Source organism: Centropristis striata, chromosome 8, assembly GCF_030273125.1.
Source record: "Centropristis striata isolate RG_2023a ecotype Rhode Island chromosome 8, C.striata_1.0, whole genome shotgun sequence".
In the NCBI taxonomy this organism is placed as follows: Eukaryota; Metazoa; Chordata; class Actinopteri; order Perciformes; family Serranidae; genus Centropristis; species Centropristis striata.
The window spans coordinates 3610094-3634274 of NC_081524.1; the positions used below are offsets into that span (position 1 = coordinate 3610094).

At 38.1% G+C, this 24181-nt stretch overlaps 1 protein-coding gene across 1 annotated transcript; it reads right to left on the reverse strand.

Moving 5' to 3' along the window:
- Positions 1–721: 721 nt before the first annotated feature.
- Positions 722–21361, reverse strand: drd2l (dopamine receptor D2 like). Its single transcript, XM_059339366.1, has 7 exons — positions 20957–21361; positions 15321–15430; positions 9652–9788; positions 5125–5342; positions 3980–4063; positions 2832–3204; positions 722–1813 (listed from the first exon to the last, which is right to left on the reverse strand). Exons 1-7 carry the CDS (start codon positions 21338–21340, stop codon positions 1617–1619), a joined length of 1503 nt encoding a protein of 500 aa, XP_059195349.1. The 5' UTR covers positions 21341–21361; the 3' UTR covers positions 722–1616.
- Positions 21362–24181: the final 2820 nt, after the last annotated feature.

The window sequence follows — 24181 nt, forward strand, 5'->3', positions numbered from 1 at the left end:
AACTTTGGAATAACTTTTTTGGGTTCAGAGAGTTAAAGTCTTTATGCAAAGCAAAACTGAGCTATGTTGAGCCAAGCACATGTATAGATTCATGCAAAAGTAATCCCTCTGAATCAGGGCAGGAAGTCCAAACTTTCCCCATCAGTTTGGACTTCTTGTACCTCAAAAAATGATCGCACACACACGTCATCTTCCAATCTCACTATTACAAAGCAGCATAAAAGACCACATTGATATTGGGAATGGAGGCTCTAAATAAAACAGTGCTCATCTGAAATCCTCAGTGTGCACAGGGACTCCTGTCTGAATACTAACCGCAATACCTGCGTAACTGCAGGTGCCTATTCCCTCTGATGACAATTGCCCTGTATAATCTATTGTATTGCTCTTAATTTTGTGTATTTTATTGTTGTTTCTTTTTTCTATCTTTTTTATACAGTGTCTTTGAGTGCCAAGAAAGGCGCCTTCGAAATAAAATGTATTATTATTTATTATTAACTGCAGAGGGGTAAAAGGGGCACCTTACAGTTCTATAAATAAGGCATTGTTAAATTGATTGTATTTTAGAACTTTCCTTCATGCATTGCACTCATTTGTCTTTGCATATTCCTTCATTCAATTCCGCTTCTTTCAATTTATTTCCCTAGAAGACATACAATGTATACAGAACATCTTGGGTAAAAAAAAAGCTCTTGGGGACAAATGAAGTTAGCAAAGTCAACAAAATAAGCAATGAATGTTTATTGTTATTATTATTAACAATTCTTTGTACAACACTTGTAAGCCCTCGATCTGAACCAGTGAAATGATAATTTACAAGACGAAATGTTACGTTTGCACACTCATTAAAGACGAAAAAAAAAAAGTATGCATTAACTGAGATGAGAGCTTTCTTCTTCTGTCTGCCCAATCATCAATTTAATAATTCTGCCTTGATGTATCTTCAGTGGGTTTTCAAAAATTGTTAAAAATGATTGAGCCCTGGGCATGAAAGTAGAGAGAAAAAATACACATAAAAACACACAAAAAACTTGTGTAAAGGGCTCGTTGGTCAAAGTTTTTTCTCTTTGCCTCTTTGACTTGTTCCAGTCCTCTGAGAAACACAAACACATGCAAACAAATAACAAGATGCCTCGTGTCAAGATTACAAGAATACAACAGGGAAAGTCAACAAGCGTTGGAAAAACAGTCACGTCTCAGGGAGTCTTTCAGTCTGGAGAGATCAGTCCTCACATATTCCCCTTACGGACTGTATGTACACAACACAGTGCATGTCTTCTTCTCTATAAATATCTCCAGTCTGGTTTGTGTTCTTGTCTTTTACTTGTCACACTCCTTCTTTTTTATGGTCGTCTGCCTGTTTTCATCCCCTCTGTATGCGTGTTCCTGTCTTCCTTCAGTCTCATCTGTGCTGCTGGTTACATTTCTCCTGACTTCTGTTTGCCAGAAAAGATTGTACCACTTACCTCGTCAGTCCAAATCTCGTGTCTCATCCTCTTTTTTTCTGTGTATCAAAACCGACAGCTACTTCTTTCGTTCTTGTCTCTCTCACCTCAAACCAACATCAGACGCTTTCTGCTTCTTGACAGTTGACGCTTCTCGTCTCTCCGGCTCTCTCAGCAGTGCAGGATCTTGATGAAGGCTTTGCGAAACTCGATGTTGAAAGTGGTGTAGATGACGGGGTTGACGGCGCTGTTGAGGTATCCCAGCCAGGTGACAGCGCTGTATAGCGAGGGCGAGATGCAGCAGCTCCTGCAGTGGGCCTTCAGCACGTGGGTCAGGAAGAAAGGCAGCCAGCAGATGATGAACACACCTTGGAAACATGGACAGGAAGTGCAAACTGGATGTCACAGAATTTCCTCCAACTGAACACAAATAAAACAGAGATCCTTGTTATTGGTTCTCAGCAGATGGCGAAACAAATCCTGCCATCTGCTGATATCCTAATTCATAAAATTACTCCTGTCGCAAAGAATCTTTGAGTCTGGTTTAATGATAAGTTATGATTTGAACAACACACCACAAAGCTTGTGCAATGCTGTTTTTATCACCTTCGAAATATTTCTAAAATAGAATCTATGCTAACTTTTAAAGACACAGAGATCATTTTACATGCTTTTATCTCATCACACTTGGATTACTGCAACAGCATTTTTACCTGCCTGAACCAAAAATCCATTCATAGACTCCAGGTTGTCCAGAATTTAGCTGTCATGATCACATCACTACTGTTTCAGTGTCCTTACACTGGCTCCCAGTATGTTTTACAATTGATTAAGATTTTACTGATTACTTTTAAGGCCCTTCATGGCCTCACTCCCTGGTACATTTCTGACCTCTAAACACCCTACACAGCAGTCCATACTTTGAGATCCTCGGGCAGAGGTCTCCTGACTCTAGGGCAGTGTTATCCTGACTCTTGGGCGGAGGTCTCCTGACTATTGGGCAGAAGTCTCCTGACTCTAGGGCAGAGGCCTTCTGACTCATGGGCAGAGGTCTCCTGACTCTAGGGCAGAAATCTCCTGACTTTGGCGGAGGTCTCGTGACTCTCAGGGCACGGGTCTCCTGACTCTTGGGCAGAGGTCTCCTGACCAGGGCAGAGGTCTCCAGACTCTAGGGCAGAGGTCTCCTGAGTCTAGGGTAGAGGACTCCTGACTCTAGGGTAGAGGTCTCCTGACTTTTGGGCAGAGGTCTCCTAACTCTAGGGTAGAGGTCTGCTGACTTTTGGGCAGAGGTCTGCTGACCCTAGGACAGAGGTCTCCTCTAGGGTAGAGGAGTCCATGACATAAAGATGACGACCTCAACATGAGTCGGTGCCACGCTACACTCACCCAGCACAATAGCGAGCATCTTTGTGGCCTTGCGCTCCTTCTGCTGCGACAGCCTCCCTCTCACGCGCTCCTTGGTGATCCCCCACTTCTCCCTCCCCCCGCTGCGCTCCCTCCACCCCTCACGGCCCCTCATGCCATCCACCAGGGTGGGCGGGCGGGGCATCAGGGCCGACCTCGTCACCGTGGAGGGGAGGACGGGGGCGGGGCCAACCGAGATGGCGAGGGAGATCCTGGCCCGTCCGGCATGGGAGGAGGAGGAGGAGGTCTGGGGAGCCGGGGGAGGAGGAGGAGGAGCCAGGCTCTGCTCGGTCTGCGGCAGGAACTGACCCGGCTCCACTTCCAGAGGGTGAACCACCGCCTCCTTCACCAGGGTCTGACACACAGAGAGGGAGGGAGGAGGAGGAGGGTGAGGGAGGTAATCGTTGGGGGACAAACAAAAATGTGGATGCTTGATTTTAAATACGATGAAACGAAGGTAAAGAATGGGCGACATTTATGAATGTGAGACGGAGAGGGGACGACAGGACGCAGGCAGAGCATCAGTGCAGAGGCAACAGGCTGCAGAGAGACAGGAAGGTGGCAGTAGGCGTGTTTCCATTGAGTACTTTCTGAGTATTTTTTGCAAAGTGGCTGAGTGTTTTGGCTCCGCCCACTAGTTAGTTCCCCTCGGCCTCTGTTCCCATACAGGTACTTTTGTAACCAACGGAGTCCGAATGTGACAACAGACTGATGCGGCAAGCAGCAACTTATCAGCTTTGTCTCTATATTTACCGACTATTCAGACCCCTCTAGAGACTATTTTTCAAAAAAGCGACTAGCGACAAATCTAGGAACTTTTTCTGGTGTTATTGAAAACTTTTGGAGACTTGTTCCTACTCTTCTTAATGAGTAGTGCCGTCCCAAAGCACTCACAAGCGGCCCAGTCCTCCCGCTGCAGTCTCTCCCAGCTGCAGTCAGCAGAGCAGGAGATGTTAACCCCTCAGTGTCCAGTTTGCACCAGTCTGCAAATGAATCATGCATGCATGAAATCGCCAAAGTTGGGCTGATCCTCTCTCCCAAGCCACGCCCATAGCGGCTCAATAGAGGGAAAAGTACCTAATGGAAACACGCCTAGTGAAGAGAGACATTTGTGACGCAAAGAGACTCACCACTTTCTTGCGCTGTGGGCCTGCAGTGGCAGGCCTCAGGATCAGGGTGCACAACTTCACATCCTCTGGTTGTGTACACTTATTCTGAAAGGGAAGGAGGCAGTGTAAAGAAAAATCTTGAAAGAGCCATAAACTGTAGAACAGAAGTGGACATAGTCACCAGGGGCCTCATGTATCAACGCTGCGTATGCACAAAAACATTGCGTACGCTGTTTTTCCCGCACACTCCACATGTATGAAAAGTGAACTTGCCATGAGAATTTCTGGTAGAAACTACTGTCTTTTATGCTCTGTTTAAATGCTTGTGTTTCATATCTAAACTCAAACTACACCAACTGGCATTGTGTTTACAGTTTATCGCTCTCTGACAATGGAGGAAAATGCCGTTTTCCACCCTCAATAACCCGTTCTAAATATGAGGAGATAGATGATTTTTATCATCTATTATTATATTTTAGATTTCACCTGCGTACTGCTGCTTATTTGTGCAATAATAGTATGTTGACGTCTTTATATTTTTCAAGATTGTATATTTTTAAAGTCTATATATTTTGCTATCTCACTATTTTTATATAAATATATACCGAATTACCCTCCGGGGACGTATGTGATCATTAACTGGGACAACAAGGTCCAGACAAAGTGTGGCTTACAAACGAATGCGTAAAACTGATTTTTGCACGCATTGTGCACACGTTCGACAACACAGCACTCTATTTTAAATGCTCAAGGACAACCCAAAGTTTCCAAAAACACCCTCTATGTCTATCAAAGGTTATTTTATTTATTCTAAAATTACTTATTATTTCTTGTTTCAAAGAATCTCAATCTGGTTTGAATGTTTTCCTTCAGTGTAAACATGCTATAGCTTCAAAGAAGAGCTGGAACACGCCGATACAGAATATTTGATGGTGAGTGCGAGACGTTTTAAAATATGGATGATGGAAAAGCAAAAAAAACTAATTAAAAAGCAGATTTGGAAACTTTAGAACTGCTTCATCACAACTTTTTGCTGCGGGACAATCAATGTTAGTTGAGATCAGTGGATAAACATCTATCAAAGACAAACTCTGCTGAGAGACAAACAGACAAACAGTCTGTGGAATAAATGGCTTAACAACTTGTTTTTCTATTTGTGACTCTACCTTCCTGTGTCGGTGACCTTCTCCCGCCTCGGCGGCGCTCTGCGTCTGCAGGCCGTGTCTGCGCGGCGGCGCGGTGCGTCTGCCTCGTTTGCGCAGCACCAAGCAGATCTGAGCGTACACCAGCAGCGTCACGATGAAGGGAACGTAGAAGGAGGCAACAGACGAGTACACCACGAAGGCCGGGTCGGCAAAGCTGCAGGTGGTGCCCTCCCGGCCGACTGGTGCAGGAGAGAAACATGCAAAAGAATTAATATTGTATAGAAACTTTTAGAGACCACCACAATGAGAGTCGAACCCACAGACTGACCAACAAAGTATTCAGTCAAACTGAACTGATATCAAACGTGTTGGACGACAACAACTGCAGCATTTTATCAAACTTTCAAAAAACAACAAGCTTCACTGCTTTGAATTTTTTTTTTAATGAAACATTAAAAAAAAAAGCTGAACTTTGCAGCATTATTTCGACAACTTCCCGACACGATATCCTGACAAACATAATTTCACGTCTTTTTTGTATTTGTAACGTCTTCTTTTTGGACATTTTGGGGGTTTTGGGGTTATATTTTGTGTATGTTTTGGTCATTTTGTGTGTGTTTTTTAGGTCATTTTGTGTCATTTCAGGTATTTTATTTGTATTTTTAAAGTCTTTTTGGGGGGTAATTCTAGGGTTTTTGGGGGTTATTTTGTGTCTTTTTTTGGTCAGTTTGTGTCTTTTTCAAGTCATTATGTGTCTTTTTCACGATATCCTGATTTTGTTGATAATGACTTTGGTTAATAACAAGAAAACCATGGAAAATGTCTTGTTGTTATCATTATATTAGTCCAAACAAATGCACCTTTAGTTGTACCAGGCATTAAAATGAACAAGAAATTAGAGAAAACAATGGTGGTCTAATAATTTTTTCCATGCCGATGCAATCAATCATTTAAAAACAAACTGCCACAGGAACTGAATGGACAAAAAGTCAACAACAAGCAGCGATAGAGGTTCATTATTCTACACAAGAGCAGCTTGTTACGGCTGACATATTTTTTTTTAAATTATTCAGTATCTTGTCGTGTTTGGACCCACGACTGAGGCTGTCAATTCTCACATAACTTTCCAGTAATTCTCAAGTGGTTTGTTTTCAGTTGGATGTGAGCGCATTACGTCGCTCCTTCATTAAGGTCGGAGGTCAGCTGCTCCTTCTGTGAGGCGACAAACCAACCAAGGATTATGTGTTCCCACTTGTTTGCAGGGAACACGTCACCTGTCGTTTTCTCAATGAAAAGAACATATGCAATTATTATTTCTAACTGACTGGTGTGTTTATCTGCGCTAATGGATATATAAGTATAAAATCTGCTGACTTAGTGCATGTTGAGGTCTGTTGACTGAGCAGACACATGGGATGTGTTTACTATCTCATCACAGATGTAATAATTAAACCCAGGGACAGACGGATGAGGACATTAACAGAGTCTGCTCTATTAGTGAGTTAAATCACACCTCAGAGACTGAAGTTAAGAAAACTTCCCCGAACAGCTGTGGATCGACCTGAACGACTCCATCGTCCATTTCCAAACATTTAGAAGTAAAATGCATCAATCTTGTGCACTTTTAGAGCTAAATGAGAGCAAACACCTCACATAACATTTTTCACAGTCGGGAGATACTGTATTATAGAATCTTTGTTATCTCACTGTGACATTTTAATTGCTCTCAACATGCTTTCCACTAGAACAGGGATGGGCAACTGGAGCCACAAAAAAGACACAAAATTACAAAAAAAAGACACAAAATGAGCAAAAAAGAGACATAGAAATACCAAAAAAGACATAAAATTATTTTAAAAAGACACAAAATGACCAAAAAAGACACAAAATTATTTAAAAAAAGACACAGAATTATTAAAAATGACACAAAATTACCAAAAAAGACACAAAATTACCAAAAAAGACACAAAATTACCAAAAAAAGACACTGGATTATTAAAAAAAGACACAAAATTACCAAAAAAGACACAAAATTATTTTTAAAAAGACACAGAATTATTAAAAACGACACAAAATTACCAAAAAAAGACACTGGATTATTAAAAAAGACACAAAATGACCAAAAAAGACACAAAATTATTTAAAAAAAGACACAGATTTATTAAAAAAGACACAAAATTACCAACAAAAAAAAATACACAAAATTACCAAAAAAAGTAATTAAAGGGACCTTCCACACACAACACGGTAAAGTGCCATTCATATAAAACTCACATTAAACTTTCATATCAAGGTGGGGGCCACAAAATATCATCACGAGGGCCGCAATTGGCCCACGGGCCGCGAGTTTGACACCCATGATTTAAGGCATCTTATTTTGACAGTCTTCTTGTAAATTCTGTGGTCGACACTGTGCTCTTATTTTGAAAGCTGCATGCGTTTAACGGCAGGAAGTCATTCAAAACAGTTAGTCACATTTTAGTGTGATGGAAACAACTTTAAGAGCTAATGTGCTCATGATAGAAAAATAACAATAGCAACATTTCATGGTGTGTTTGGCTCCATGTTGTTTCTTGTTTCCACGTTCACATTTTCCACCACAAACCTTCCAACCAATAAGAAATAATACTGCAGGTATATTTACTGCAACAGTCTCTGAAAAGCAGCATCTCAGTTCTTTTCTAGGTCTTCATTTTAGTTTGGAAATTTGCTCTACACGTTTGACGACATGTCGAGGTAATCATGTGTCTACGCTGCATTAAGGACATCATGCCTTGCGTGCACAGAGTGAAACATCGTTTAAACAAGCAGTTTCTGAATACAGTTTCTGGGAAAAGTGATTTGGTATTTCAAGGAGAATGTCCCTTTCATCAAGGAGCCGTGCTGCAGATGGAACACTTACTGTAAATGTCACAGGAAGACGACAATCCCTGGCTTTAGCATGTATTTAACCCTTTGGAGTTTTGGGTTATTTTCTCAGTTTTTTAATACAAATTTAAAATCATTTTTCCACTTAAAAAAACGTTTACCATGCAGTCTTGGTAGCATTTTTTTCAGCACAACCTCACCTATATGACCTGATAATTATTTATTAATTTTGACGTCCTGGATTAACATTTTAGCCCCAAAAGAAATTAAAGTCTGATTTACAAAATTATGTTGTTTTTTTTAAACTTGAAAACACAATCATGCTCGATGAAGAGTGTTGCAAATGTGAACACAGGTTGAAAATATTACATAAGAGAGGTAAAATGATGACACCTGCTAGTTCTATATTTTTAGACTAATTATAATTGACTATTTCTGGTTGAACTTGGTCTATCATCATCAAACAAAACTAGCACAGAGTTACAAGCCAGAACTTTAGAGGGAAGTTGACGACAGCTCAACGTTGCTTTGTTTTTACGTTGTGACATCATGAAGAAGTAATCCGCTAGTGCTTTAATGGACTCCAGAGGATTAACATGGTCAGTGCACAAAAAGTCTCTTCTTTTATTCATTCATTCATTATCTTAACCCTCTACGGTGGCCCTGAGAGCTCACAGTGCTGCAACTTAAGAAAACACATGCAAATACACAAAACACATCTTCATCAATTTGACAAGACAAGCGCAGCATTGAGAAAACGTGCTGCAAAGACCACAACACAATAAGAAAAAACTCTGCAAATAGACCACTGCACACACAATTACTGCCAATTAATTTTGGGAGACATACATTCACCTGCATTTCTACAGGATTAACAGCAGGGGTCTCAAACTCGACGATATTTTGTGGCCCGCACCTTGATATGAAAGTTTAATGTGAGTTTTATATGAATGGCACTTTACTGTGTTGTGTGTGGAAGGTCCCTTTATTACTTTTTTGGGTAATTTTGTGTCTTTTTTAAATAATTGTGTGTCTTTTTTAAATAATTGTGTGTCTTTTTAAATCATTTTGTGTTTTTTTTGGTAATTGTGTGTCTTTTTAAGACAATTGTGTGTCTTTTTTAAGTAATTTAGTTTTTTTTGTCATTTTTTGTCTTTTTTGGTAATTTTGTGTCGTTTTTAATAATTGTGTGTCTTTTTTGGTAATTCTGTGTATTTTTTTTGGTAACTTTGTGTCTTTTTTAAATAATTTGTTTTTTTTCTGTCATTTTGTGTCTTTTTTTAATTTATTTTTTTAGTAATTTTCTGTCTTTTTTTGGTCATTTTGATACTGCCTCCAGTGGCCCCCATTATGAAAATAACCAAAATCATGATTAAGAAAACCATGTTAAATGTCTAGATATCAGCTCTTAAATTAAACTCTTATCAGCTATTTTTGTTGTTATCATTATATTTCTCCAAACAAATGTACCTTTAGTTGTACCAGGCATTAAAATGAACAAGAAATTGAAGAAAAACGGGTGTTCTAATATTTTTTTCTGACTGTATATATAAAAATTTATATGATTTTTATTTTTTTCTCATTAGCCCAGGTGAGGCAGTGCCTACCCTGCCTCACCTGACTGCTGTTATTCCTAAATGCTCCTTAAAGTTGAGGTGAGGGCTCAAATCTAGCTGTTACCAGTGTTGTTGAGTCCAAACAGCAAAGGGCAGGAGATGGCGAAAGAGAGGAACCAGACCACCGCGATCATCACCGCCACCCTCCTCCTCGAACTGTACCTGGTGTTGTAGAGCATCGGCATGGCAACCGCTGTGTACCTGCAACAGTACACACACACACACACACACAGAACATACATTAACCCACATTCACTCAAGGTGTCAAATAACTATCTGTGCTTCTTCAGACTCCACTATCGACAAGTTCACACATATTAAACTGAGGAAACTTGATACTTAAAACGGACAGAAAACAGAATCCTCAGTGTTCTCCTTTAAAACAGACAGAAGCTGTCACTGCCTGTTTCACAGCCCGCAAGGACACAAAGCACCAACCTGTCAGCACGTCAAAACCAATTAGAGTCGTCTGCATTGAGAGCAGGTGTGTGCAGTCTCTAATCCAGCAGGGACTCACAAACACCAACACACAGTGACTCTACTGCTGATCTAAGTCCCAATCTGCAGTCTGAGGATGTTTGAGGTGGAATTGTGCAGATATTGTGCAAAGCAAAACCTGTCTGGGGACTTAATGGTTTAAAGGTAAACATTTCTTTTTGCAGCGGTATACAGTTACAAATAGCGGTGCACCAATCAATACCGATTTCCTTAATTTTGCGGGATTGGCCGATTCTTTTACATCAATCCGATCTTATCTAGCATTTTATCTACCTCGATAATAACCCCCCACCGGCGAAGCAGTGCTTCCAACTTTGTTGCTAAATTTAGCAACTTTTCAGACCCTCTTAGCAACTATTATTCAAGAAAGCGACTGGAGACAAATCCAGTGACTCCTTCTTACTCTTCTTAGCGAGCCGCTAACAAGCTCGTTAAGAAGAGTCGCCGTTAGCGGCAGTTAGCTACAGTTAGCTCTGTAGCAGTACAGTGTGTATGTGCTAACAGGCTAACAGTTAGCTCTGTAGCAGTACAGTGTGTATGTGCTAACAGGCTAACAGTTAGCTCTGTAGCAGTACAGTGTGTATGTGCTAACAGGCTAACAGTTAGCTCTGTAGCAGTACAGTGTGTATGTGCTGCTGCTGCAGGAGGTGTTCACTTAGCGATCTCTGTTTGTTTACAACAAGCACCAGACACTCTGTGCACAGTTAGCATGCCATTAATTCACCATCACTATGTTTACGATCAGCGGAGACTCTGTGCATAATTAGCCATGCTGCTTTGTTTTGATCAGCTGCACAGTTAGCGACGGCGAAAACCAAACGTCACCTTCGGAGTCTCTAAATCCCTCTGGGGACTAACTAACTTGTCCCTCCGTGGAAAACCCTCGTTTGTTTCTTCTTCTACAGTTTGTTTCTTCTTCTACAGTTTGGCATCTCGCCGCCACACTGTATCATCAAATGCTACGCTGCCCCCGTGTGGAAGGCACCAGTAACACAACTTTTTTTTCTTCCAGATATGATGAACTATTAGATTTTTTATGATTTAATAACTATTTGAATATTTGAAAATTGATGCTCATCCCTAGTTGTATGTATGTTGTACTATAACGAAACCAAAAACTCAGGACACTTTATTTATGGTTGCAGTTCTTTTGTTAGTTTGTCCTGTAAATTGTTGCTATTTATTGTGCTCCCGTATTACAAACAATACTATCGCAATATTATAGTGAAGATATCACTCGTTATCTCTTCTGTCCTTTTTAATTTTGTCAATGTCATTTAATTCTTATGCATGAATCCATTTTTAAAAACATTATTCAGAAGGTGGTGAAGGCATAATGTAGTTTATTTAGAGGCCCGTCCCCATTTGTTCTTTAGGCATGGGAGGAGAAAATTGGTATAATATTGCCTTGTATGACTTGTATATTCCTTGAATAAATCATATATAAACTATTAAATCTACAGCTTCTCTGAGAGGCTGTTCTGTTTTGTACAATAGTGACATTTGTGGGAATGCTGCTGCTGCTAAACAAGACTGTTTTTTAATGAAAGAATGAAAAAAAACTGTAAATAAGCTCAACAGAAAGGTTTATATGTCAATTATATGCTTGTATTTAGCGTGGGTGAGATGTAACACAGGCCTCTTGCAGGGTAATTAAATATAATTTTAGTTTTAAATGGTTACTATTTAAGACTTTGTAATATAATTGAGTCGATCAGTGATTTTACCACTTATTATTTTCCATATTTACTGCTTGGCTACACCATCTTGTAACAGTGCAGCTATAAAAACCTCCTCAGCAGGGAACAAGTCAGACCAGGTTTTCATCCTCCAGATCCCAAAGTGCTTTTAGGCAATTAAATAACGTTTTAAATCAACTCTGTTGGAGTGTAACTGCCGGCAGGTCTGGGCGCTGAATAAATACTGTGAAAGTATCAGGACAATCTATCCACGGACAAATGCACCCAATCAGTATTCAGAAACGGAGCATTTAAATGAGCCATCAGCATTTCAGCCCCATCAGCAGGGTGCAGAGACGCCATAACACTGAAAAATAATGAATCAGAAAACATCTTATTTTGGGGAATGGGGCTTAAAGAGACATATGTTTGAGAAAGAGAATTAAATACAGGGATATTTAGACGGATAGTTTGAGAAAATTATGTTTTTTTCAACTTTAAAGCATGTAAACATGTTCTAGAAAAAACCCAAAATACAAGTATGAAGCAGAATTTGTTCCCCAGGTCCTGAGCATCTAAATCTACATCTAATTTTAAACCTCTTGCCCAGACTGTGGAACTAAAGTGTCATGAGAAGAAAGGTTCCAGACATTGAGATACACTTATAAACTTTGTGTATTTTGACAAGATTAAACTTTACTTATTTAAATTTAAGCACTTTGGGAAAGGCGAGACATTACAGAGCCGTAAATGTCCCGGCATGAAACGGCACTATGAAAGGGGCTTATGATATAATATCAGCCCACAACCCGAAATCAGATAAGCAGTTAAGGAGAAGGAATATTAAGATAAAGATAACATTTCAGAAGAAAAACAGGAGAACATTCTCCCCAGACAATCAGTAGGGAGCAGTGATTATTAGTTGGGTACACACAGTCACAGATTGTTAGAGTTTTGTTTGTGTCACAACCACCTGACAGCACAATCACTGAGAAATAATGGAGAGTAATTACCGAGCAGAAACACTAAATATGACAATTTTATTGGGGCTGATGCTAATTCATCCAATTACTTTCCATCACGCGCTGTTGGAGGACAACGAATAAAAATGGCTCCGACTTCTGCACTTGTTCCTCTGATGTGGACGTTAAGCTCCCTCACATTAACGATGTCAACACTTTAACCTCGAAGTCACCGTCCCATTTTAAATTGCTCGGGCGTGACGCCAAGACAACTTTTCCAACTGGAGTGTGTATTTTATCGTCTACAGCTCTGACAAAGCAATTAAGACTTTATCCTTACTTATTGCACCAAATTACACAAGGCTAAACCGGTCCAGCCTCAATGTGTCACTTTGTCAGAGTAATTAGGGCACAGCTGCAGACGACCTGCCCGCCGGGCGTCTGGTCACCTCCCCTGGCCCTGTGAGGAGGGCATCAGGTGGAACGCCAAACCATCAAACACAGTCCCCTTCATCCACGAGGAGCAAACTTTAATGACTGCAGAGGACGTTGTGAAAGACGCAGAGGAAGCCTGTCAAACAAAGCTGCTGCTCCGTGACGGCTGAATGATGGATGCTTCTCTAATGTTTTTAGTGGATTTGTGGGTTTTGTTGTTTTGCAGGCACGCTTTCTGAAAACCCAACCTGCACCAATCAAGGTCAAGGCACGAGGAGCGCGTAGAGTAAAGGAATTCAATATTGATTCACTGTCATCTTTGTTATTTTGGCCTTCGTTTAGGATAAGACTCACAGCAAAGTTATTCATCCTCACGATAACTTCTTCTCGTAAGAAAAGAGGAGTGATGAGAGTGCGTGCGCTCAATAAATGAAAAGTACGGTGGCCCTGAGAGCTCACAGCGCTGCAACTTAAGAAAAGACATGTATGCAAATACACAAAACACAAGCAAATTGAGAAAACATCTTCATCAATTTGACAACACAAGCGAAGCATTTAGAAAACGCTGCAAAGACCACAACACAACAGAAGTGTTTCCAGAGGACACTTAAAAGTGACGCACACGTCTGGACACGCTTGATATTATCATGTTATTTCAATATAATGATAATTTCACATTTTAACTTTATAACATGAACTTATCATGTTATAACATGATAATGATATTTTCGTGTTATAACGTGATATATATCGTTAGCCCGCTAGCATTAGCCCACATCAATCACATGTTTTAGTTGGTCTCTCTCAATGGCACCGAGCTCTTGGTCTTGCTAGCCCGCTAACGCTAGCACGCTATGATCGGCTGCTAACGTTAGCATGCTATGACTTTATAACGCTATGAAATGAAATTAACATTATCTTGAAAAGTACATATTATGTATATCCAAAGGACACTTAAAAGTGATGCACACGTCTGGACACGCTTGATATTATCACGTTATTTCAAGATAATGATAATTTCATGTTATAACGTTACCATTTTTTGCTCCTCTTCTTTAGGCAAGGGAGGAGAAAATTTATATAATATTGCCTTACTATAGCTACATTGTATGACTTGTATATTCCTTGAATAAATCATGAATAAAATCTACAGCATCTCTAAAAGAATGAAAAAAAACTGTAAGCTCAACATAAAGGTTTATATAATATGCTCTTTTCAAGATAATGATAATTTCATGTTATAACGTTATAACGATCGATAGCATGCTAACGTTAGCGGCCGATCATATCGTGCTTACGTTAGCGGCCGATCGATAGCATGCTAACGTTAGCTGGCGATCGATAGCATGCTAACGTTAGCTGCCGATCGATATCGTGCTAGCGTTAGCATGCTAGCAAGACCAAGGCCAAGTCGGTGCCGTTGAGAGAGACCAACTAAAACGTGAATCATTAATTTATTTGATTTGTTTAACTCTAATTTGATTGATACTGGTTAGCAGGCTAACACTATATATCACGTTATAACATGAAATTATCATTATCTTGAAATAACGTGGTAATATCACAAAAGCGTGTCCTGATGAGTAAATCACTTTTAAGTCTTCTGGAAACACTTCTGTTGTGTTGTGGTCTACAGTCATGGAAAAAAATATTCCACCACCATGTTTTCTTCAATTTCTTGTTAATTTTAATGGCTGGTACAACTAAAGGTACATTTGTTTGGACAAATATAATGATAACAACAAAAATAGCTGATAAAAGTTTAATTTAAGAGCTGATATCTAGACATTTAACATGGTTTCTTGACAATAACCAGTATCAGTATCAAGAACATCATGGAAAAGGCATTAAATGAACAAGAAATTGAAGAAAACAAGGGTGGTCTAATATTTTTTTTCCATGACTGTATTTGCAGAGCTTTTTCTTATTCTGTTGTGTTGTGGTCTTTGCAGCACGTTTTCTAAATGCTGCGCTTGTGTTGTCAAATTGATGAAGATGTTTTCTCAATTTGCTTGTGTTTTGTGTATTTGCATGTGTTTTCTTAAGTTGAAGCTCTGTGAGCTCTCAGGGCCACCGTAGGAAAGAGAGGATGAAAGAAAAGAGAAATATGTTGGGCGGGCGAATAGAGTAAACTAAGTGAAGTTGGAGGAAGACGCCACCTGTCGATGCTGATGGCGCAGAGGTTGAGGATGCTGGCGGTGCACATCATGACGTCGAGGGTGAGCAGGATGTCACAGTGGATGAGGCTGAAGTGCCACTCTCCCACCACCTGCAGCCACACACACACAAACACACATTAATACACTTTTCCTTCACTTTCATTTTTAACTTCTGCAGCTTTCTACAGCTTTAATTTATTCACTCTGATAGGATTTCAGCCATGTGAATCATCAAGAAATGGTTCCAAATTGTCAGATCCATTGAGATTTTAAACACTACCACTTAGAAATGTCCTTATTTTCGAAAGAAAAGCACATTTTTTAAAAATTAAATTAACATTAAATTGATCAGACATCTAGTCTAGACATTATTAACCCTCTGGGGTCTATGATCGTGCCGTCCTGATCAGATCACGTGAAGTTTAACAAGTTAAAAAACATTCAACATTTACATTCCCAGGTCATGTAAAACCCAATATATGATAATAAGATAAGATAAGATAAGATAAGATAAGATAAGATAAGATAATAATGATAATATGTAATTTGGCACATAGTTTGTTTTTGAAGAGTTGCAGCTAACAAGAAAAAAAAAACACCTAAAAATATACATGTTTTTATGGGACTTTTTTGTGTATAGTTTTATTATATTTAAATGTTTACCTTTTTATATGTTCTTATATGCATCCTATGTTTACATTTTCAAGTTCCAAAACAGTTCATTGAGCATATTTGTGTTTTTTATTGTGGTAAATAATATAATTTTTCAACTCGGATTTCATGATTTTTGTGTATTTTTGGGCTCAATATGTTGATAAAGTAGGTTAAATTGAAAAAATAATTCTCCGATCATTTAGTTGAAGAAAAAAATGGATACCAAATATGGGTATAGTAAACATTTTTCATGTGGTGCATGAAGGGCAAAATCAAAAGTATTCAAAAACGGCCAAAAACGTCTGAGACCCCAGAGGGTTAATGTGGTAAATGAAGATTAAAGCTGCAAACGGCTGATTTTCTTATGAAACATCTATTATATATTGTCATGTGTTCCAGTGGAACATTGTGTTAATCCATGTTTACAGTGTTGAAAGGCTCATTGATCATTAAATCACCTGAGCATTATGTTAACACAACTGAAAACATGTTCTTTTTCTCGTAGTGAAACCCCTCACTCTGTTATCAAAGAACCGGGGTTACGTTAAGTAACCCAAAGTTTTGTGCTGATTTGAGAAGCAATAAAATGATGCTTCCTCGGGCTACCTGAGTCTAGAGGTGAAGTTTGAGATTTGTACAGTTTAAAATAATTATTTCTACCCTTGTCAATGTCTTTACTATACTTTAGATTCATTTTGTAACTAATTTCATGAATAAAACTGTTTGTTTTCATGGAAAACAACACAGACATTTTCTGGGTGGCCTCAAACTTTTGAACGCTAGAATACATCTGTGCTTATCAGCTTATCAAATGTTGCATATTGCAAAAGAATGACGTGAAACTCCTGCGTCTACGCTGCGGAAAAAAGTTGCAACATAAAGGATTCATGGCGGAATGAAGAAATAATCCCAAGTGAGGGTTTCCTGACAGACAGACTGACAGACTTTTTCCCCCACAAAGTAATTAGCTCAGGAATCAATAATTTAATCAATAAATCTATTTTAATCATTCCAATCTCTAAACAGAATGCTGTAACACTGGTGGAGCAGCTTTAATATGAACCAGGCTGGACTTAATATTTATGTAATTACATTTTTTTTTGCTCTATTGCAGGTCATAATGATTTGTTTCTGAAGTGACCCAAATTACCGACAAATATTTCTAAAGGTTGATTTAATGTCCAGTTTCATAATAATAATAATATTTTTTTTTAAATCATGTGTTTTAAATTGTACAAAGAATTTTAACAAATTAAATATATATAATATTAAGTTCTCAACCTTTTTGAGTGGCGACCCCCAAATCTAACATGCATGTTGTCTCACTGAACAGAATCTCACAGTTCAGATCAGACAAACTCAGTTGATATGACGACTTTTGGAAGAAATAATCAAGCAGACAACAACTAAAACATCTCTCTGTCTGTGCATTTATATAGTAAAGACACAAATAGACCAAAAAAAGACACCAAATGACTAAAAAGGGACACAAAATTATCAAAAAATACACAAAATGACAAAAAAGGGACACAAAATGATCAAAAAAGACACAAAATGGCCCAAAAAGACACAAAACGACCAAAAAAGAAACAAAATGACAAAAAAATACACAAAATTACCAAAAAAACCCCCACAAAATTACCAAAAAAGACACAAAATGACAAAAAAGGGACACAAAATGATCAAAAAAGACACAAAATGGCCCAAAAAGACACAAAACGACCAAAAAAGAAACAAAATGACAAAAAAATACACAAAATTACCAAAAAAGACACAAAATGACAAAAAAAACCCACAAAATGACAAAAAAGACACCAAATGACTAAAGAAGAAACAAAATGACCCAAAAAAAAGACACCAAATGACTAAAAAGGGACACAAACTGATTTTAAAAAAAAGACACAAAATGGCCCAAAAAAGACACAAAATGACCAAAAAGACTAAAACACTTTAACACAGTGGAGACAGAGCTGACTTCCAAAATGATTTGGCGACCCCCAGAAATCATCTGGCGACCCCAATTGGGGTCCCATTTTATTTATTTATTAAGTTTCTTGTGCCTGAACTAAAACTGCCTAAATGACTGTCAGCATTAATAGCAATAGTAATAATTCATTTGGATTTAATTGTTGCAGATAGAAATTAATCTGCAACATTATGATAGTCAGTAACTTGTATGAGTCACTTCCTGTGCAAAGATTTGCTGATCCCATCTTCTAAAAGGTGATGAGTTGGTGCTTTTATTGCATTCAAGTAAAGAGATTATTTGTTTTGTCCTTCTCAAACCTCAGCTTGACACTTTTCTCCTGCTCTCGGTCACGTAGAGAGTAGGAGAAAATTCATCTGCAACTTTTTTAATAATTGTTTTCAAGGTTTTCTGCAGTTTTTTTGTGTAATCTTTTCAGTACTTTGGGTTGCTTGGGTTAAATGAGTCATCTTCTGTCTGATACCAGAAGCATTATCCACATAATGACATAATATGTTGGAAAATATGTTGGATTTTATGTCCTAAGCAGTACAAGTGTGCATAAAATTTGAACCTACCCAAAAGGGTTTATTTATTTTTATCTATTTTATCTCATTGCATTTTACTGTTCTATTGTTTACTACATCTCTTTGTATTGTGTTATCTATTTATTGTTTGTGCAGCACTTTGGAAACCTTGTGTTTGCTAAAATTGTGCTATATAAATGAAGTGGATTGGATTAATATTGTGTGTCTTTTTTAATAAAATAAAGTGCCATTTTTTTATGATTTTTTATTAATTTTTTATTTGTATACATGCATATTTTATTTTGTGCAGGCAGTACATTTTACATTTTATTTATTTTTATCCTATTTTTAATCTATTTTATCTTATTGCATGTTACTGTTCTATTGTTTTCTACATCTCTTTGTATTGTGTTATCTATTTATTGTTTGTGCAGCACTTTGGAAACCTTGTGTTTGCTAAAATTATGCTATATAAATGAAGTGGATTGGATTAATAATTTTGTGTCTTTTTTATAATTGTGTCTTTTTTAATAAAGTAAAGTGCAATTTTTTTATGATTTTATGATTTTTTTGTTTTTATTTGTATACATGCATATTTTCTTTTGTACAGGCAGTACATTTTACATTTTATTTTATTTATTTTGATCCTATTTTTAATTTATTTTATTTATTTTTATCCTATTTTTAATCTATTTTATCTTATTGCATTTTACTGTTCTATTGTTTTCTACATCTCTTTGTATTGTGTTATCTATTTATTGTTTGTGCAGCACTTTGGAAACCTTGTGTTTGCTAAAATTGTGCTATAATATAAATAAATAAAGTGGATTGGATTGAAGAGAAACAAGCACATGATCCACAACATTTGTTTATCCACGTTTAGTTCCAACTGAATCAAGCTGAGCTTTTGTTTATGTGCTTATTATACAGACACATCATGAATTACAACATGGTCTCACAGGAATCCGTGGAATAGCCACGGAATCACTCAAATTTCCGTGAAACTGACACGGATTTCTCTACAATGCAAGTTAATGACAGTCATATCCCGTGGCTATTCCAACATACAAAGTGATTATGTACATTCACTGAGTGAATATTTAGAAAATAAAACATATATTTCTCGCTAGAAATGGGATCAAAATCCATTTTTATGCAGAAACTAAGTCAAAATATTGATTTTTTCACAAAAAATGAGAGAACTGTCCGCCATGTTTTTTGTTCTGACCGCCGGGACCTTGAAAGTCACGTGACTTGGAACAAACCAATCGGAACAAATATCCATGGAATAGCCACGGGATATGTATATATAAACATACAATCATTGACATCTTTTCATAGTTTTAAATATGCCCTTCTTATTTTGAGTTAAACTGCACATGTTTCAGATAATATTATGTCATTTATTTTGTAACACTGCAATTTCAATTTACAATGTTACTTCTTTCAGTTTTACTAGGCGAATGTTATGGCCAACTTGTGGCCATTGAGAGGTTGTGTTCATTCTTCTGTTCATTTCTATGTTTGTGTTGATGCCTGTTGTCTTTGTGGTTGTATGTCTGTGAATTGTTGAGTGTTTTGTTTTGTAATGTACTTTAGGACCCCCTCGAAAACGAGAGGATTCCTCTCAAGGGGTTTATCCTCGTCAATAAAATTTCTGGAATATGACTGTCACTAACTTGCATTGTAGCGAAATCCGTGTCAGTTGACAAAAAACCCCACAAAATGACAGAAAAAGACACAAAATGACTAAAGAAGAAACAAAATGACAAAAAAAAGACACCAAATGACTAAAAAGGGACACAAAATGATCAAAAAAGACACAAAATGACCAAAAAGACTAACATTAACTCGCATTGTAGCGAAATCCGTGTCAGTTTCACGGAAATTTGAGTGATTCCGTGGCTATTCCACGGATTTTAAGTTAAGCGAATCTCACACACACAGTTCAGATCATACAAACTCAGTTGATATGACGACTTTTGGACAAATAATCAAGCAGACAACAACTAAAACATCTCTCTGTCTGTGCATTTATATAGTAAAGACACAAAATGGCCCAAAAAGACACAAAATGACAAAAAAAAACCCACAAAATGACAAAAAAAACCCACAAAATGACAGAAAAAGACACAAAATGACTAAAGAAGAAACAAAATGACAAAAAAAAGACACCAAATGACTAAAAAGGGACACAAAATGACCAAAAAAGACACAAAATGACCAAAAAGACTAAAACACATTAACACATGAACACTTTAACTGTCCGCCATGTTTTTTGTTCTGACCGCCGGGACCTTGAAAGTCACGTGACTTGGAACAAACCAATAGGAACAAATATCCATGGAATAGCCACGGGATATGACTGTCATTAACTTGCATTGTAGCGAATTCCGTGTCAGTTTAACGGAAAAATTTGAGTGATTCCGTGGCTATTCCACAGATTCCTATGAGACCAGGTTCATGAATTAATAGAAGTACACACACACCTCCAGGTAGACTCCCCAGGGCATGACCAGCGTCGCCAGCAGCAGGTCGGACACGGCCAGCGAGACGATGAGGTAGTTGGTGGTCGTCTGCAGCGCGCGCTCACGCGACACGGCCACGCACACCAGCACGTTCCCGAACACCACGCAGAAGATCAGCAGCACCAGCAGCACGGCGTAGAAGTTGTACGGAGGAGACGCGTCTGACGGAGAGCTGGTGCAGTTGGAGGGGGTCAGCGAGGAAGAGGAGGAGGAGGAGGAGGAGGAGGAAGAGGAGGAGGGGGACAGCGAGGGGTCATGGGTGACAAACAGGGAGAAATTGTGCTGAAAGGAGGAGAGAGGGGAGGGGGGAGGGGAGGTCTGGTCGGACTGGTTGAGCGTCGTCATGATGTTGCTCCAGTGTTCATGGTCAGGCTGGAGATAACGACACAGAGGAGAAAACATCACCGTCATGGCCGACTGTGGATTGATTCAGCGTTTCATATTGGATCCAACAATGTTTAGAATTCAGTCTGACAACTGCATTTTTTTAAAAAATTTTTTAAACAGACCCGGGGGAGGGGGGTAATATTTTGAAAAAAAAGTAGCATCTCTCTGCAATTTTTTTCCCCACAAATTTGACACATTAAATCTCGTAAATTTGTGAAAAGAAAGTCACAGATTTATCAGGTTAAAAGTGGCAAATCTGCAAGAAAAAAGTTGCAAATCTACAAGACAAAAGTTGCAGATTTACGAGATTTGAAGTTGCAAATCTATGAGAGAAGCCGCGATTTTACGAGATAAAAGTGGCAAATCTACGAGAAAGAAGTTGCAGATTTACGAGATTTAAAGTGGCAAATCTACAAGAAAAAATACACAAATTTACAAGATTTAAAGTAGCAAATCTACGAGAAAAAAGTAAAAAAATTAGGAGATTTAAAGTGGCAAATCTACTAAAAAGTCACAGATTTACGAGATTAAAAGCGGTAAATCTGCGAGAAAAAAGTTGCAGATTTACAAGATTTAAAGTTGCAAATCTATGAGAGAAGCCGCAATTTTACGAGATAAAAGCGACAAATCTACGAGAAAAAGTACGCAAATTTGCAAGATTTAAAGGAGAAAATCTATGAGAAAATATTTAAAGTGGCAAATCTACAAAAAAAAAAGTCACAGATTTACGAGATTTAAAGCTGCAAATCTACGAGAAAGAAGTTGCAGATTTAGGAGATTAGAAGTGTATGAGAAAAAAGTTGCAAATTTACAAGATTTAAAGTGGCAAATCTGCAAGAAAAAGTCGCAGATTTACGAGACTTAAAGTGGCAAATCTAAGAGACAAAAAGTCACAAATTTAGGAGATTTAAAGTGGCAAATCTACGAGACAAGAGACGCACATTTACAAGATTACAGTAGCAAATCTACAAGAAAGTAATTAGCAAATTTACAAGATTTAAAGTGGCAAATCTGCAAGAAAAGGTCGCAGATTTACGAGACTTAAAGTGGCAAATCTACGAGAAAAAAAGTCACAGATTTACAAGATTTAAAGTGGCAAATCTACGAGAAAAAAGTCGCAGATTTGTGTCAATACACACAGTAACTGTCAAGCAAGGAGCAGAGTAGGGTCAAAAAGGCAACGCCCCATGTGCCGACAGGCTGGAGGGGAGCGCACAGTCGAACCACTCATAAACAATCACTGATAAAACACCCAACACAGGGTGTTGGGTATTTTTTGTATTTGGGTGCAGACTTTTTTTCAAAAATAAATCTGCTATTTTTTTCTTGTATATTTGCCATTTTTAATCTCATGAATCTGTAACTTCTTTTCTCGTAGATTTGCCACTTTAATCTCATAAATTTGCAACTTTTTCTCCAAATATAACCCCCCTTCAAAGAAAAGGTTATTGTGACACCAGAGTGGAAAATGAGTCTCACCTCAGAGAGAGAGACAACGCACACGTACGTCCACAGCCAAGGTCAGCTGTTCCTGTCTAAACCTCTGACTGATGCAGAAATAAAAGATCTCTCAGATCTATACAGCGTCTGTTTGGCCTCTGGGGTTCTGTAAGGTCCACTGAAAGGAATTCAGAACATATCTACATTTTATTGAATGTGTCCTTGTTTTTCACCGCAGTATATAAGTCCTGCAGATCAATGGAAACAGCACAATCATGGCTAGAAGTGGGAAGAACTCAGAAAAGTTAGATTTCTCAGATTTTTTTTCTTCAATCATGGCTTCCCAGTGTCGCTGAGAAGCGCAGAATGTAATGTTTTTAACAGTGTCTAGTCGTGTTATAGTCAAGACCGCACCAACCGAGACCAAGACATTGCAGAGACCAGAGAGTGCAGAGATCCAGACAAGACCAAGACTTTGAGAACCATTGATGCTGAATAATTGGTTGAATGCAATCTGAAGAAAAAGTTGCAGATTTACGAGATTTAAAGTGGCAAATCTGCAGCAAAAAAAGTCACAGATTTATGATATTAAAAGTGGCAAATCTGTGTGAAAAAAGTTGCAGATTTACGAGATTTTTAGTGGCAAATCTACGAGAAAAAATATGCAAATTCACAAGATTTAAAGTAGCAGATCTACGAGAAAAAAGTCACAAATTTACGATATTAAAAGTGGCAAATCTGCAAGAAAAAAAGTAGCAGATTTACAAGATTAAAAGTGGCAAATCTACAAGAAAAAAGTAGCAGATTTATGAGAAAAAAAGATAGAAAATAGTGTTTTGTCTTTGTCATGGAACCTCAACACAACACAGACGCCACTTTTAATCTCGTAACTTTGCGACTTTTTTCTCGCAGATTTGCCACTTTAATCTCATAAATTTGCAGCTCATACACTTTGTGGCCATTGATGCTGAATAACTGGTTTAATGCAATCTGAAGAAACAGTTTTATGACAGATAGAAAAGCAGTGGGAAGATTATTTTAAGAGGAAATGGCAGCTTTTGACCAATCAGATATCCTGCAGGAGCTATGAGTTTTTCAGACCAGATATTGAAACCTTCATTTCTTCACCATGAAAACGATTTAATTCCATCACAACCTTCAAACCCAAGCCGTCCACGGCCTCCGTTCCGCATGAAGGAGCAAACTACAAACATTTTTCCAGCAGCATTCTGATGCTGGTGCATGAAACTCAAAAGTTCGAGTGAAGAAGAATTTTAGATTAACTCACAAACAGATTTCTGTGGATGATTCAGGAGGAAACTGTCAGTTAAAGATTTAGAGATCTGTCGTTCAATCTGA

What these genes read in the sequence shown, in the direction of transcription:
- drd2l (XM_059339366.1), bottom strand. Translation starts at nt 21,340, where the DNA reads ATGACGACGCTCAACCAGTCCGACCAGACCTCCCCTCCCCCCTCCCCT. An exon ending in GTTTGGACTCAACAACACTG is followed by an intron (nt 5,343 to 9,651) that starts GTAACAGCTAGA and finishes CTCCTGCACCAG; the next exon opens with TCGGCCGGGAGGGCACCACC. An exon ending in GCCCACAGCGCAAGAAAGTG is followed by an intron (nt 3,205 to 3,979) that starts GTGAGTCTCTTT and finishes TCTGTGTGTCAG; the next exon opens with ACCCTGGTGAAGGAGGCGGT.